The sequence below is a fragment of the Protopterus annectens genome, chromosome 11.part0 (genome assembly GCF_019279795.1).
Source record: "Protopterus annectens isolate FY-2018-M chromosome 11.part0, PAN1.0, whole genome shotgun sequence".
Lineage (NCBI taxonomy): Eukaryota > Metazoa > Chordata > Ceratodontiformes > Protopteridae > Protopterus > Protopterus annectens.
The window spans coordinates 529,231,396-529,247,493 of NC_056745.1; the positions used below are offsets into that span (position 1 = coordinate 529,231,396).

Consider the following 16,098-nt stretch of genomic DNA (forward strand, 5'->3'; position numbering starts at 1 on the left):
CCCATCTAATGACATAAGGGTTGATACCTAGCTGGGTGAGTTTGTCAATGATGCCTGAGTGGGGGATAGTGTCAAAAGCTTTGGCTAAGTGTAAGTAAGCTGTACGCACAGATTTCTCCTCGTCCAAGGTCTTGGTGTCTGTCTCAAAGTCCACCGGGTTTAACAGGCATGATCTCCCTTTGACAAATCCAAACTGAGTAGGGTCAAGTGTTTGGAGATTACATATATCTTTGTTGATAAGGTCCACTATCATTCGCTCCATAGCCTTGCAGATAAGACTAATTAGGCTAACAGGTGGATAGTTCCCGGGGTCAGTGGATGCACCATCTTTGTGCAAGGGGATAACAGTCACCATTTTCCCTTCAGCTGGGATGAAGCCAGAGTTTAGACTATAACTGTAAAGCACACCCAGTAGTGTTGCTAATTCTTGTTTGAGCCCATATAGGACGCAATCTGGGATGTTATCAGGTCCCATAGATGCTGCATTTTTGGGCTTAGAGAGGGCGTTTATGACCTGCTCTTCAGAGATACAAGGTAGAGGACAGGTGGCAGGGATGTCATGGGGTACATGTGGCAGAGCCAGGGGGTGAGGTTTTCACAGAACCTGTCAGCTAACAGGCTAGGTATGTCCAGAAGCTCAGTATATGTGGTATTAACTACCAGTTCAGCACAAATCTGGGCCTTGCCTTTTAGGTTACAGACGTAAATAAAGAATGCCTTGTGGTTGTACTTAGTTGAGGAAGCTAATTTGGATTCATAGTTTTCTTTGGAAGACTTCACAAGAAGTCTTATTTGCTTGTTTAAGCTGAGGAAGGATTGTTTCCTGTTTAGGACTTGCTTCATCTTACACCTAAGACAGCAATTTCGTCCTCTTATTGTAAAGCCTGTTAATGGCAGTTGTCCATCAGGCAGGTTTGCTCTTCTTTGAGGAGCTTGTTTTGGTCCTATCAGGTATGGCTGAGTCAGTACAGTTATACAGGTGTTTGCATAGAGCACTGGTGTACAACTCATCATAATTGCCAGTTCCATCTGAGGAGGGAGATGCAGTGAAGCTATTTGTACCATCCTGTAAGTGGTTATAATCTGCATTGGAGAAGTTTTTTAGATGAATTGCTGCTGGGGAGGGGGGAGTTCAGATATGATAGTTACTTCGAATGAGACTGATTTGTGGTCAGATCTCACTACGGAACACCTCACAATGGTCCCCAATATTGGTAAGCAACGGATCCAGGATGTTAGCACCTCTTGTGGGGGTGTCCACTACCTGGTCCAGTGCACTAGAGTTAAAGTCAAGGAACCTTTGGGCAAGTGAGTTAGAGCACGAGTAATTTATCCAGTCAATGGATGGGTAGTTAAAGTTTCCCAAACAAGGGTGTTCGGCTGTATCTTGATAGACTCAAGTAGATCCAAATAGGCAGAGTGGGTGTCCTTATTCATAGAGGGGATCCTGTAGCTGGCAATGACCTGAAGTATCTCCAGGGAATCATACTGTTTAACCAGTCTGGCTGTGTATTTTTCTTTAATGAATATTGATATACACAGCCTCCTTTAGTTTTCATGCCTTCAGTTTGTGGTCTGAATGTGTGGAAGGAGCTGTAGCCCGGTATGGCTGGCGTGCTCTCCACAGCCTTGAACCAGGTCTCTGTGACTGCACAAATGTTTGTGTCTTTCAAGGTGAGAGCTGCTTCCAGTGAGTGCAGTTTCATGTTAAGACTTCTAGTATTTAGCAGCATAACCTTCAGGTTTTTAGATGAAGTTTTTACATCAGGAATTTTGTCCCTGAGACGCTGCCTAAAAAGGCACTATGGGGGTGTCAAAAGCCTTAGCCAGTAGTCGAAATTCCAGGGGTGGCAGATGAAGACATTCCCGGGCAAAGCACTGGGGTCTATCAATCATGTCAGGCTAACAGATACTGTATCCTCTTAGAATGACACCAGACATTAAGCCAATTATTGAAGTCAATCATTTTCTGTTTGAACTGAGGCATCATCCTAGGTGAAGGTAAAATGCTGCTCAAGTCTAGAGACATATCTGCCTGAGACACATAGTCCGAGAGCTCAGTCGTCTCTCTCTTCATATAGCTCAGAGAGGTACATCTCAAGTCATTCACACCAACATGAACTATGACAGAGTCATAACAGCACCTGTTTTCGAGTGACTTGAGTGCATACGTGATACGGCGGATCCTGGCACCTGACAGACAGCTAAATGCAAACTTCATTTAATCCATCCTGGTGAGAGGGACATCTGTGTGTGTCATGATGGAATCATCTATGACTAATATGTTTAGTTTTGTGTTCTGCCTTAAGGGCTTGACAGGTGAGACATTGGTACGACAGCTATTATTTGTATTGTGCTCTGTAGAGGAAGTATTATGTGTAGCATGCTTGTGTATGGGAAAACCTCTGGTGTTTAGGTATGTTTCTGGTGAGAATCTCTGCATATGTAGGTATGTGTGATGTGGATTTGGGTGGAGTAGGAGGTGAGGTGTGCATGGTGACAACCCGCTCATTATCATATGTTCTGACTGGTGTGTGAGAAAGCATGGACGCAAGGTTGATAATATAGTTGTATCTCTCGCATGTTGAGTTTGTGTGGACTACAAAGTAGAGGATTCTCACTGAACATGAGGTAGTTGCTACACTGCCTCAGGATGCCCACGTCGATCAAGTTGGCTGGAGAAACTGTGTGAAATTGTATGTCCATAGTGTTAGGTAAATTTATATGGTAAGAAAAGGAGGTTGCACTTAGGAATGGCTATTGTGTAAGAGGTGTGATGGTACCTCTTGAGGCTAGGCTTAGTGTTCCACCTGCCAGTCGAGCAGAGCCATGAAAAACCTCTGGAGGACCTCAAGCAAAGTACTAAAGGAAAATTTAACAGGCAAAACATTTGCGTCTATAACCACCAACAGTAACCACTGCTATACGGCAGTGCACAATGGTGCGTGTAGGGCTTAAATAAAGAAATAACCCTTTTAACTAGCCAGTAAGGATGCTTTCTCTGAGCTCTAGTCCAGTCACCCTTGACGAGGTGGAACGAAGACAGCACTTTTGTCCCACAAGGGTGCAGAAGGGCCCTCTCCAACAAAGATGGCCTGAATTTGATACTCAGAAATTACAAAACAGACCCAGAAACAGCAGACCTGGAACTGGGCAATGCTACAGTTGAACTAGTACAGCTTACAGTATAATGTGGCAAAAAACAGTTCAGACAATTAAAACAGACAGTAGAATGCAAATACAATTACAAGCGCTATACAAGAGCAAAAACAGACACTTAAAGTTAGTTGGGAGCAATGGATGCCTCAGATCTTTCAGTATCTCAGTGAAGAGCTGATTTTAGTGCTCAAGTGATACAAAACAATACAGAGTCAGGAAGTCTGAATCCAGCCTAAGCTACAAACCCAGGAGCACCAGAAATCCAAAGTGCTTAAGATAACAATCAACAGTAAAACAACAGTTCAAATAAAGCGGCAATTCAGTAGAATATTGTCATCAATTTAATCAGGCTACCAACAAGCAAAGCAGTAACACATGCAGCAGAATAAATGCAGGTTAAAGCACAAGTAGCAAAATAAAGTAGGAGACTCAATGTTTTTTTTTTGTTTTTTTTTTTTTTAGTAGAAAGTGTGGAAACAGAAGATAATTCAAGGTTAAGAAGCTAAAAGGGGTGGTCCTTCACAACTGATCTCACTGTACTCAGTAGAATGACCTGATGCAATGGGACTAGGAGGAGTGTCCAATATCAAATTTGTAGTAGAGACGGGAACTCAAAAGCCACCAAGCTTTAAGACCACAATATCAGAACAGAGGTAAGGATTCAATTCATTACCCCTAAAATACAGCTGCACAGTTTAAACAGATATGCAGAAAATATTGTTTCAGTTAACCAGAAGAGCAGAAAGCAGTTGAAAATAAGCACATATCATTTGTAGTCTCACAGCAGGTTTTTGGAAAACAGCGGAGCAAGGGCAGATGGCTTAACTCACTGCAGCTTTGAGCAAACAAGCACAAACTGGTTCAAACATTGGCTATTTAAGGCAGAGAAAACAGGAAACAGCCAATGTTCAAATTATTCAATCAAAAATGCCCTATACTGGGGTATTAACATCGGAAGTCTTAAAATGTTCTGCAAAATCATGCATGTTTCATAACAGTGATGTCACAGTCACTGCTCTTGAAGCATCTTAACTGGCAATGGAAATAAAGTGCATACAGACCTTGAATAAGGAGTGAAGAAGTAGCCAGCTGCCAGTCAATGGATTTCCTTTACTCTGCAGATAGGGGATCCTAAGAAAAAATGGGAGAGTTCTTTGATAAAGTTTCTCTGAAAATCACTGACGTGTGCCAAATAATTCAGCACCCTAACCATGAAGTTCACTGAAGTGTAGACCTGCTTCCCAAATATGACCAATGCATAAGACTCCTTGTTAGGTGGATGGACAGTGGAACTCTCTTCTACCAATTCCCATTTGGTAGCTGCCACAACCACCATAGAATCAATGGCAGGGCCATTGCTCCAGTAGGGATGATCCTTGTGAGATACAAAAAAATGTATCTGGTTTACAAAGGATAGGCTTGGCAATGTCCAAGTCCTTCCACGCCCACTTGGAGATTATATCTGACATTTCGTCTGTGGGAGAAACCACCCAAGAAGTAGATGATTCAGCTCAGAAAGCCTCATCAAACATGGATTCCTCTTTGGAAAGTGGTTCAGTGGATTTCCTCCCTTTCTGTTTGAGCAGTTCCCAGAGTTTCTCTGAACATGACATCTTCAAAATGGGAACTCAGGCTGTCTTGATGGCACAAGACAAACAAGATCAGGACCTGGAAAATTCTGTTGGGGGGATGAGGATAGATCACAGCTCGAATGCTGGTCTCTAGACTTGGGGTGCACTCTTTTGAATGCTTTGAAAGCCAAACCCAAGATGGATCCAGGGAGCTTCACCATAGCAGTCAAAGTCCCTGGAAGAGGTTCATCTCGAGAAGCCACTCAGTTTGGATCCAAAGCTGATGTTGGAGACAAGCTGCCCAATGCTGAAGCTCTGAGGGAGAGGAACAGATCCAAAAGTATCTGCTCCAAATATCTCTACCCCAGAGTCGGAGTTGACTGCATGGCTTCAAGAGCCAGAAGGCTCCAGGCACTGACCTAATAAAAGAAAACATCAGAGTCAAAGATGACCAAGTCTTCGGCTATGAGGAAGACATACCCTGGAGTGAACTTGGATGCAACTGCCCTAATACCACTGGATAGATCAGGGAAGCAGCTATCACATGGTGAGGGGAAGAAACCAGTCTTCCATTTCCAGCAGCGGCCAGAGCTGGAAGGACCCCCAGCTAGATTTGGGTACAGAGGTATTACCTCATCACTCTGTTCATGTCCACTTCAATGATACTCCTGAAGGGCCTGGTTGAATGAAGGGAAGAAGTGAAAGAAGATGGCTTGCAGATCCACTGAAATAATCTTTCGTGAAGAATCAGAGACCTCAATATGGGTGAAATTGGCCCTGGGGAAAATTGGGGATCAGGAAGAGGAAGGGTACTAGATTTGATGAGGATTGATCCCAGAGGACAAAACTGGATCCAAAGGCTTTGTTAGTTTTCCAGACAAAGCCAAGGAGGGAGATGCTCTATAGACTCTTTCTTGCTCACTTCTGACTTATCTTTTTCATTTTCTTTCTCTTTTTCCTTACACTTTTTAAGACTGCCATAATCTGCTGGTTTCTTAGCCACTGGACAGGAAACAGAAGGCCCACATGAAAAAGAAAGGGTACTTTCTTCCACAGAGGCAGGGAGAAGCCCTTTCCACTCCAACTTGTTCTGGCATTCAGTGATGCCCTTTGCCCAAAAGCTTCTGAAATGCTGCAATGAGAGTCCAAATGTGCAGCTCCTAAGCAACAGATGAACTTCAAGTGTGTGTCTGAGTTTGGCAACTTGTGGCTGTGAGCCACACACTTTTTAAAGCCCAAGATTTTTTTAAAGACATCACTGCAAAGTAAACACACAGAAAAAGTATAACAAAAATATCAGTCCTAACAAAGACAGACCAAATGTAGAAGGAAAATGGGAAAAGAGAAACTGCGCTCGAAGGCATTGGAAAATGGGAAGAACACAAAAGAAATTTCATATATATATATATATATATATATATATATACACACACACACACACACACACACACATACATGCACATAGTGGATATAAAAAGTGAACACACCCCTGTTAAAATGCCAGGTTTTTGTGATATAAAAAAATGAGACCACAATAAATCATTTCAAATCTTTTTTCACCTATAATGTTATCTATAACCTGTATAATTCAAATGAAATACAAACAAACCTGTTAGGGGAAAAATATAAAGAATAAAAAAATGTACAAAAATCTGGTTGCTTAAGTGTGCACACCATTAAACTAATACTTTGTTGAAGCACCTTTTGATTTAATTACAGCATTCAGTCTTCTTGGGTACACACCTGCCATCAATTAAAGAGACTGATTAACCCCAAATAAAGTTCAGCTGTCCTTGTAGGATTTTCCTGACATTTACTTAGTTGCCTGCTACAGCAAAAGCCATGGTTCACAAAAAGCTTACAAAGCATCAAAGGGATCTCACTGTTGAAAGGTTTCAATCAGGAGAAGGGTACAAAAAAATTTCCACAGCATTGGATAAACCACGGAACACAGTGAAGATAGTCATCAAAAAGTGGACAAAATGTGGGACAACAGCAACACTGCAATGAACTGGACGTCCCTCCAAAACTGAAGAAGCAACAAGATGAAAACAGGTCAGGAAGGCTACCAAGAGACCTACAGCAGCATTGAAGGAGCAGCAGGAATTTCTGCCATGTACTGGTTGAGTACATGTGACAACAATCTCCTGTATTCTTCGTATGTCTGGACTATGGGGTAGGGTTGCAAGACAGAAACCTTTTCTTACACAGAAAAACATCCAGGCCCAGCTAAAATTTGCAAAACAATACATCAAGTCTCCCAAAAACGTGGGAAAATGTGTTATGGTCTGATGAGACCAAGGTTGAACTTTTTGGCCACAATTCCAAAAGGTATGTTTGGTGCAAAAACAACACTTCACATCCCCAAAAGAACACCATCCACATGGTGAAGCATGGTGGTGGCAGTATCATGCTTTGGAGGTTGCTTTTCTTCAGCTGGAACTGGGGCTTTAGTCAAGGTGGAGGGAATTATGAACAGTTCCAAATACCAGCCACATTTGCTCCAAAACCTTCAGGTGTCTGCTAGAAAGCTGAAGATGAAGAGGGATTTCACCTTTTAACATGACAATGACTCCAAGCATATATCCAAATTAACAAAAGAATGGCTTCACCAGAAGAAAATTAAAGTTTTGGAATGGCCCAGCCCTAAATCCAATAGAAAGTCTGTGGGGTGACCTGAAGAGGGCTGTGCACAAGAGATGCCCTCACAATCTGATAGATTTGGAGCGCTTTTGCAAGGAAGAGTGGGCAAATATTGCCAAGTCAAATTGTGCCATGCTGATAGACTCCTACCCAAGAAGACTGAATGCTGCTATTAAATCAAAAGGTGCTACAACAAAGAATTAGTTTAAGGGTGTGCACACTTATGCAACCAGCTTACTGTACATTTTTTTTATTTTTTTCCCCTAGCAGATTTGTTTGTTTTTCAACTGAACTGTACAGGTTTTATAGGTCACATTAAAGGTGGGAAAAGTTTTAAAATGATTTAGTGTGGTCTCATTTTTTATATCACAAAAACCTGGTATTTTAACAGGGGTATGTACACTTTTTATATATCCACTGTATGTGTGTGTGTGTGTGTGTGTGTGTGTGTATGTATATATATAAATATATATATATATATATTTAAGGGGAGGAAACAATAGAAAAAGAAGATTGAAAAGACTCTAGGAAAAATGAACAAAATCTTCCACTTATTTTCATAAAAAACACTTGAGCACCAAAGACCACATCTGAAGCTTTCAGCAGCTAATGAGATTGGAAATAACTTGCTTGTTATAAAGGGATTATGGGTAAGGAGAGGAGTCTAGGGAATGGATCCAAAGACTGCAAGTGAACGAAGACCCAGAGAGACAAATCAGAACATTTGTTTAGTTTCTTCCCACATATCCTTAGCTGCCACAACAGAAGCATTTTGAATCCATACATTATATACTTAATCTTATCATCCTTCCATAAATATGGGCATTAGTGAACCAATTCACATGCAGCTACATAGTTTACTGCAAAAGTCTTTGTTTTGTCTTCATGTATTTTATATCCTGAAAAAATGTGAAACTGTCAAAATGTTTCACAATACTGAAATGTCCTTTTCTGGACTTATCAAGTACAAAATTATATCATCTATGAATAAATCTAACTTTTCTTAAATGTCATACCAGTTGTTCTTCTTTCGGCTTTTCCCTATTAGGGGTCGCCACAGCGGAACTGCAGTCCACTAACGATTGGCAGTAGATTTTTATGGTGTCGAGGTGCCAGCTCGATGTCCAACCTTCAACGAAGGCTCGCCCATTTACACATGTCTTTCGAATGCCACTCGACCGTGGGGAGGACATGCAGACTCCACACAGAAGGCACTCCAGACGAGAATCGAACAGGAGAACCTCTTGCTGTGAGGCGACAAAACTACCGCTGCACCACCGTGGCTTCATACCAGTAGTATCCTTGAATTTGTGGGGTCCCGTATTTTATTTGTTAATAGCTCTAAACATACAACAAACAGCACAAGGATGACATGGCATCCCTGCCGGGTTCCTCTTTTTAAACACAGTTTGCTGGAGAAGAAACCTCCACCTTAATTCTTGCCTCTGACTCTTCATGTATCTTCTACCACTGCTCTGCTAATAAAATCCCTGCTGTCTCTATTGAATGCCTTGTCTTCATAAAGACCATCAACAGTAGCAGAATTGTCTTAAACATTGGTTCCATTTGGATCATTACTGTTCTATTAATGCTGTCAAATGTTTGCTACTCCTCCACAAAACAACACCGATCCACAAGTGGTTGCTATGCTTAAAAATGGCTCACAAGGGTCGGTGAATGAATTATTGTTTCCTGGGATGGCATCCATATCCACTATAGACAAAGGCAATCTGTAAAAAATGTCAAAATGCTAGTTGTTGACCTTTGTTATCTTTCTTCTAGGGATAAAACACTGTGTAAAATCTGGGTAAAACTAGCTAGGCTTATAAGGATTTTGAGCCGTTATCCTAATAATTTCTTATGAACCTATGAATCTAAAAGTTTTGATAAAATGTTTGCTATTCTCTTAGCTAGTACAGACATGCACATTATAATCATGGCTTAAAAGTGACGCTGGATATGAAAGTTCTTTACCTTTTTGGATAATACAACTACCACAGCTTTCTTCCAAGATGCTGGTACCCAAATCCCCTTTTAAAACATTTTTTAACACAAAACCTTACAGATCTTTACCACTTTCTTCCCTCCCAACTTCTAAACTTCTACAGGAATACCATCTTTTCCTGGAGAATTTTGTGCTGACTGATTATACATCACCATTTTTACCTCTGTTTCCTATCCTAGTTATTAACAGTTGAGCCTCATGGCATTAAGTCTTCCACAAATATTTCTATGTGTGCAGTTCTGTGGTCTCCACATGCCTTTGCTTTATACACATTTTTATAAAATGTTCAAAATATCTCTAATATCTCTACAGAATATCCAATTATTTTTCTTGTTATATGCTCCCAAAGTCTGACAACAACCTGTTTTATTTATTTATTTTTTTGCCCAAGTCCCTGTACTAAAAGTTTGTGTGCACTGGAGTTTTTATCAAAAAACAGTTGCTTAAGAATAGCATTTCTAAACTCATGAATATTATCCAAAAACTCCCTTATTTTTCCCTTTAGTACTTTGCAGTTGTTCCTCTTCTTTCTCTGTAAGATTCGTCTTATTCTGCAATAGTTTAATCATTGCCAGCCTCTTCAAATAATTGCTATTATTCTTGCACATATCACTTTTCTCCCTTATTCTCCCTTATTTCTACCATGTTTATGACTTCATTTTCAATTTATCCCACTAAATAATAATCAAATCTGAAGAAATTTCTGTCTTCCCTAACTCTAGAATCAATTCCAATAGCCATCCTTAAATTTGTCTCTGACAGATAAGCAGGAAAATGCCAGTGTCTCTTATTTTATTACTTTGCACCTTTATCTTTGCATGATCTAAAACAGTTGACTGTGTTTCACAAGTTTCAATAAAAGATGCGTGCTGTGGTGAAATATAATTTATCTTCAGTCTAGCCCACTTATTGTACCTTGAGAAATAATATGCAAATTCTGTCTGTGTTCCTATTACTGAATTCATATCTTCAAAACGGATCATATATTTCTTCAGAAATCTACCCTCTTTTATTATATTTTCCCATCTAGGTCCTCACTATTGCTAATCAAGTTCCAGTCTCCACTCATAAAGGACATTCTCTGCTAAAAACATAATATTTCTTCCCAAATTATTTTAACCTCCATAATATCAGTTTAGGTGGAATATAAATGCATTTCAGCATAAACCTCCACTCTTGTCAATAACCCATTACTACATACAAGTACTTGTTTGTGGAAATGGCTGTAGTCCACATATTTCTAATCCAATGTGGAAGATGAGGCTGGGGCAGACAGCATTGTTCATTCTTATTTCACTACCTTTCACTACTCCTGCTACTGCTCATTTATATCTGGACTTAGGTTCATAGGTTCATACTAGGCTATCTGCCCGAGGGCATTTATAAGCCTAGCCAGAATGTGTTTGGCTTTCGCCACCCATTTTAAATTAATTTCGCTATGCCCTTTTTCGAGGTTAGTATACTGTGCCTCTGTCTAACAGTGACACAGAAGTGATGCCCGGGGTAAACCTACTATCTCCCATCCACTCATCAAGATTCCTCTTGAACAGAGTCAATGAGGGACTCTGCCTAACCTGGACTGGGATTTTATTCCAGAGTGAAGGGAGCCTCTGGGTTATGAATCTGTCCCTCCAGCATGTCCTATTTATTTCAGTGCTGAGGTTCAAGTCTCTCGAGCACGTAGCTCGATGGGATTTGGATTTTCTGAGGTGCAGCATGTCCGTTAATTCCGGGTTGGACATGGCTTTATACGTCAGGCACAGATCGCCTCTGAGCAGGTGGTATGCCACTGAGTAGAGCTGGAGTTTCTTTAACCGGGCAGCATATGGCATCTGTTTGAGCCCTTTGATCCTCTTGGTGAGGTACTTTTGGGGTCTTTCCAGTTGCTGCAGGTGTCTGGTAAGGTACATCTCAAATGGGGCATTGTACTCGATTATGGGCCTGATGAGGGATGACTAAAGAGGCACGATGACCTCCCCTGAACTAGATGTGAATCCCTTCATGATTAGGTGGGGCTATATAAAATGTTTTTCTAACCACTTTGGCCACGTGGTTGTCAAATGAGAGATTGCTATCAACTTGGGTCCCCAGGTCCCTAATTACTTCTTCTGTACTTAATGGATTACCACCTATGTGGTAATTTGTGGGCACTTTGTTTTTGCCAAAGGGGATGACTATACACTTTTTGGCGTTTAGCTTGAGGCCATGGCTCTGGCACCAGTTGTCTGCTTCTATGAGGCCCTTTTGGAGGATGCTTGTGTCGGCTGGAGAGTCGATTATGGTGCCCAGTTTGCAATCATCTGCAAACTTAGTCAGCCACAGTCCTTCCGTGTTGGCCTGTACCTCCGAGAAATATATACCGAACAAGAGAGGTCCCAGGACTGAGCCTTGTGGGACGCCACTTGTAACTGGTTTGGAGTCTGACATGGCTCCAGCAATTCTAACCATGTGGGTTCTGTCCTTGAGCCAGTTTGCAACCCATCTAGTGACACAGGGATTTATATTTAAGCTGGTGAGCTTATCTATAATGCCCAAGTGGGGTATTGTATCGAAGGATTTTGCGAGGTCCAGGTAGGCTGTGTGGACCACCTTTCCCTCGTCAATGGCCTTGGTGACTGTTTCGAAGAAATTGACCAGGTTTAGGAGGCAGGATCTGCCCTTAACAAAACTGAACTGGGTAGGATCCAGTGTCTGTAGGTCCCCAATATCTTTATTTATGAGGTCCATGATGATCCTTTTCATAGTTTTGCAGACCAAGCTAGTCAAACTTATGGGGCGATAGTTTCCAGGATCCGTTGAGGCACCACCTTTGTGGAGAGGGACCACTGTTGCTGTACGCCACTCTTTGGGTACATATCCTGTAGTAAGGCTGAGATTGAACAGTAGTTTTATGTTTGGGTTTAGTTCTTCTTGGAGTTTATGTAGGACGCAGCCAAGGACACCGCCTGGTCCCATTGATGCTGTATTTTTTGCTTTGGAGTGGGCGGCTCTTACCTGAGCATCTGAGATGTCAGGGGGGCAACACTCTGCTGGGATAGATATTTGCCCTTTTGGTGGGGAAGGGGGGGGAGAAGTTTGCACTGAACCTGTCAGCTAGGATGTTGGCAATGTCTGTGGGTTTGGTGTATTTATTGTCATTTTGGACTAAATCTGAGCATATCTGGGAATTCCCACCCAGGTTCCTAACATAACTAAAGAAAGCCTTGTGATTATCCTTAGTGTCCTGTGCAATTTTTCTCTCGAAGCTGGCCTTAGACGATTTTATGAGTGCCCGTAGTATTTTTGCTAATACTGATCAGAGATGCCTTCCCTTTTTGGGATTTTGCTCTATCATGTAGTAACTTCCTCCTTCTATTGTATAGTTTGTTTATGGCTGGGGTCCACCAGATAGGACGCCTAACTTTGGAGGATTGGGTCTTGGTTTTATTTGGGATTGCATGATCCATGCATTCCTGAAGGTGTTCATAGAATGCGTTTATAAAGGATTCTGCGGTCTGGACCGTATTTTCCACAGGCCCGGGGGGCTTTGAAGGATTCCACCTCGGTTTTGAGGAGTGTGAAATTTGCTTTAGAGAAGTTTTTCACTGTGGTTTTCTGGGCAGGGCCTGGGATCGGGATGTGAATATCTAGTGAGATTAGTTTATGGTCTGATCTTACCAGTGAGGGATAAACTTCTGGTCTGGAGCATAGAGTCCCCATGTTGGTGATGATCAGGTCCAGTATTGTTTTCCCCTCTTGTGGGAGTGGCAACAAGTTGTTCCATAGCATCTGAGTTTATAAATTCTAGGAACCTTTGGGCTAGGATGTTGGAGCTAGAGTAATGCTTCCAGTCTATGTTAGGGTAGTTGAAGTCGCCCAATATAATGGTGTTTGGAGAGGCCTTCATATTTTCCAGTGTTCTCAGGAAGGCCGAGTGGGGTTTCTGGGTTTTGGAGGGTGGTCTGTAGCAGGCTATAAACTGGAAAGCAGTTTTACCCACTGTTAGTTGCACATGGAAAGTCTCTGATGCTTCGTGCTGTGCCACCAACCTGGAGGTGTGGGTATCTTCTCTGAATTATTCTTTATTGGCCCACTAGCTGAACATACTAGCTGCAGTTTGTTAGCTACAACGTGAACCTTTTATTGTGAAGTCTTTTTTTACTCTATTTCTAGTTATCAACACTGTTTGCTACATTTTTCATTAGTTGTATTACTTGGGCAGTCATTAGGGCAGTGCTGTTTTCTTTTTTTGTCTGGAAGGCCATATTAATGGCACTCTAAGCTGTTGCAGACTTACTGCTGTTATTTGGGTGTAGATTACTACATTGGACTGAAGCTGGTTCCTGGACAAATGTTTTCTGAGACATCATTAAACTATGATTTTTATTGTGGATTGCTTCACATTTTATTTTTTTTTTTATGCTACAGCATTGTCACTCTGTTTTGGTTTACTAAGTAACAGTTTAAAAAGATTTTATACCTTAAGAAGAGAGGGGCTACATTGTGTTCAGTGGATGTTATGCCTAGTAAATTAACATTCTGAACTCATTTTTCTACATCGGGTATCTCTCATCTAGTCTGGGTTATGTTACAAAAATTGTCACCTGCAATCTCTAATACAAGGTGCTGGATTGTCAAGCCTTTTTTTTTTACTTTAATTTTTGAAGCAATTCTTTTGTTTATTTTGCTGTTTATCATCTGTTCTGTTTCCATTGGCAAGTAGTAGATGCCTATAACGCATCACTTTCAAGTTTGCACATTTATTCACTAAATGTTAATAGTAACCTTAGTCTTGTTTGCACAGTGCTCTGAACCTAAGCACTTAAATAAACCTGAATGAGAACCTGATGCATGTGACGATGTACTGGAATGTCAATTGAAAGGGAATCCAGAGGCATTCAAGAGGTCATAGTGCAGGGAGAAAAGAAGACAGGGAAGAAAGGGAAGGATTTGCCAGGGTACAACAGAAAAAATGCACTTTTCAATGGTAGACTGGGCAGGATATTTCCACCCATCATCAATTTAGCTATGTATGTTACACTTAGTACACAACTTTGAAGTATAATTTAATGCTGCCATCTTCAGAGACCTTCACTACCTCACAAAAACTATTATAACACACACTAAGAAATGTTTGACCAGAAATAAAAAGCTCAGTAGGGGGACTAATGCACACTGTATTAAAATGCCAGTAAAGTGTTAATGATACTAACGTAAATTAATGAAAATGTTACCTTAGAATTACTAGCATCCAAGTCCAAATCATAACGTGGGTTTAACTTGGGAATCAAAACTGAAAAAGAATAAAAAAATATGTTGGATAATGCAATGGTAATAATGAAATATAGCATCACTACAAAAGACTGGCTGCTTAATATAACTACACATTTGTGTAAAATCACCTCCACTAGATCATACCATTAAGAAATAAATATATTATTGCCATATCCATTAAAATTTGAAGACATCCCTTGATGAGTCCCAAAGTTGGATTTATTCTCTCCACAAGTAAGCAGTTAACAACTTGTTTCTGGAAGTTCTAGTACTTGAGGACAGGGACAGAGTGTGGCCATGATACTCACTGCAATGTCTCCTACAGTCTACATAACTGTACTCTTTTCCCATATCTAACTGCTCTCTTCACTGTCATTTGAGCTTGCTAAGCAAGAAAAAAACAATGAAAATCTGGCACCCCTACTGCTAAAGTACAGTTGTGTACACTTAACTCAAATGTAGATGTTCAAGTGTATTCACTGTTGCAGTCATCACACTTGGGTTATCCTGCCAGGGGTAGCCCTCAGTCGGCCCGAATACCAGAGGCTTAATATTTCTGCATTGGTTGTTGTCACTCCAGGACTGATGTCAGGTCGTCAGTTGTATAAAATCAGGCAGCTGATACCATTACATCAGTTTTTCTTGCCCCAACTGTCACAAGCCCCCAAATACGGAGCTAGGTTATGGTGGAAGAACACCACCAGTAGAAAATAAATATCAAAAATTCCCTGTAAGGAGTGAGGAAGAGAGAGAGGAAGAGAGAGAGCAAGAGAGACAAGGGGGCTGGAGGGTGGGAAACCAGGACTGCAACAGTGAATACACTCGAACATCTACATTTATGGTAAGTGTACACAACTGTACTATGTTCTTCATGTTTCACTGTTGCAGTCATCACACTTGGGTTGATTCCCAAAGCTGAAAAAAAAGGTGGAAGCATTCAAGAATACTGGGTGCTGGCTAGGATGCCCTACAAGACTGTGGTTGCAAAGCCTGCCCTGGATTTGGAGAAGATAGGCAGGTGGTAATGCTTGGTGAAGGTATAAACAGAAGTCCATGTTGCAGCCTCCAGGATGTCCCTGGTGGGGACCCCTCTAAGAAAAGCTGCAGAGGTGGAGGTTGCCCTGGTGGAATGCATCCTGACCCCTTTAGGGGGTGGTTTCCCGTGGTGTTTGTAGCAGAAATGGATGCAGTATGCTATCCATTTGGAGATTGTTTGGACATGGCCTTGCCCTCTGCCCCTGCTGCAAAGCTCTCTAGCAATTGGTCAGTTTTCCTAAAAGATTTAGTCCTATCCAGGTAGAATCTGAGCTGTCTGTGCACATCTAGGGAATGCAGAATTCTTTCTCCCTTGTTTTGTGGGTAAGGGAGAAAGGTGGGCAAATTAATTGATTGGTTGAGAGCCACAATGGACACCACTTTAGACATGAAAGTTGGGTTAGTCATGAGGGAGACTCTGTCAGCACTGAA

General features: G+C 41.4%; 1 protein-coding gene across 3 annotated transcripts in view; it reads right to left on the bottom strand.

Annotated features, from left to right (window-relative positions):
- TBK1 (TANK binding kinase 1) overlaps positions 1–16,098 on the bottom strand; it is a 3,544,425-nt gene that overhangs the window by 1,846,510 nt on the left and 1,681,817 nt on the right. For all 3 annotated transcript variants that reach the window (XM_044088041.1, XM_044088040.1, XM_044088042.1), the window contains exon 10: positions 14,592–14,650. In XM_044088041.1, the coding sequence (XP_043943976.1) occupies positions 14,592–14,650 (59 nt within the window). The remainder of the gene's footprint in view (positions 1–14,591; positions 14,651–16,098) is intronic.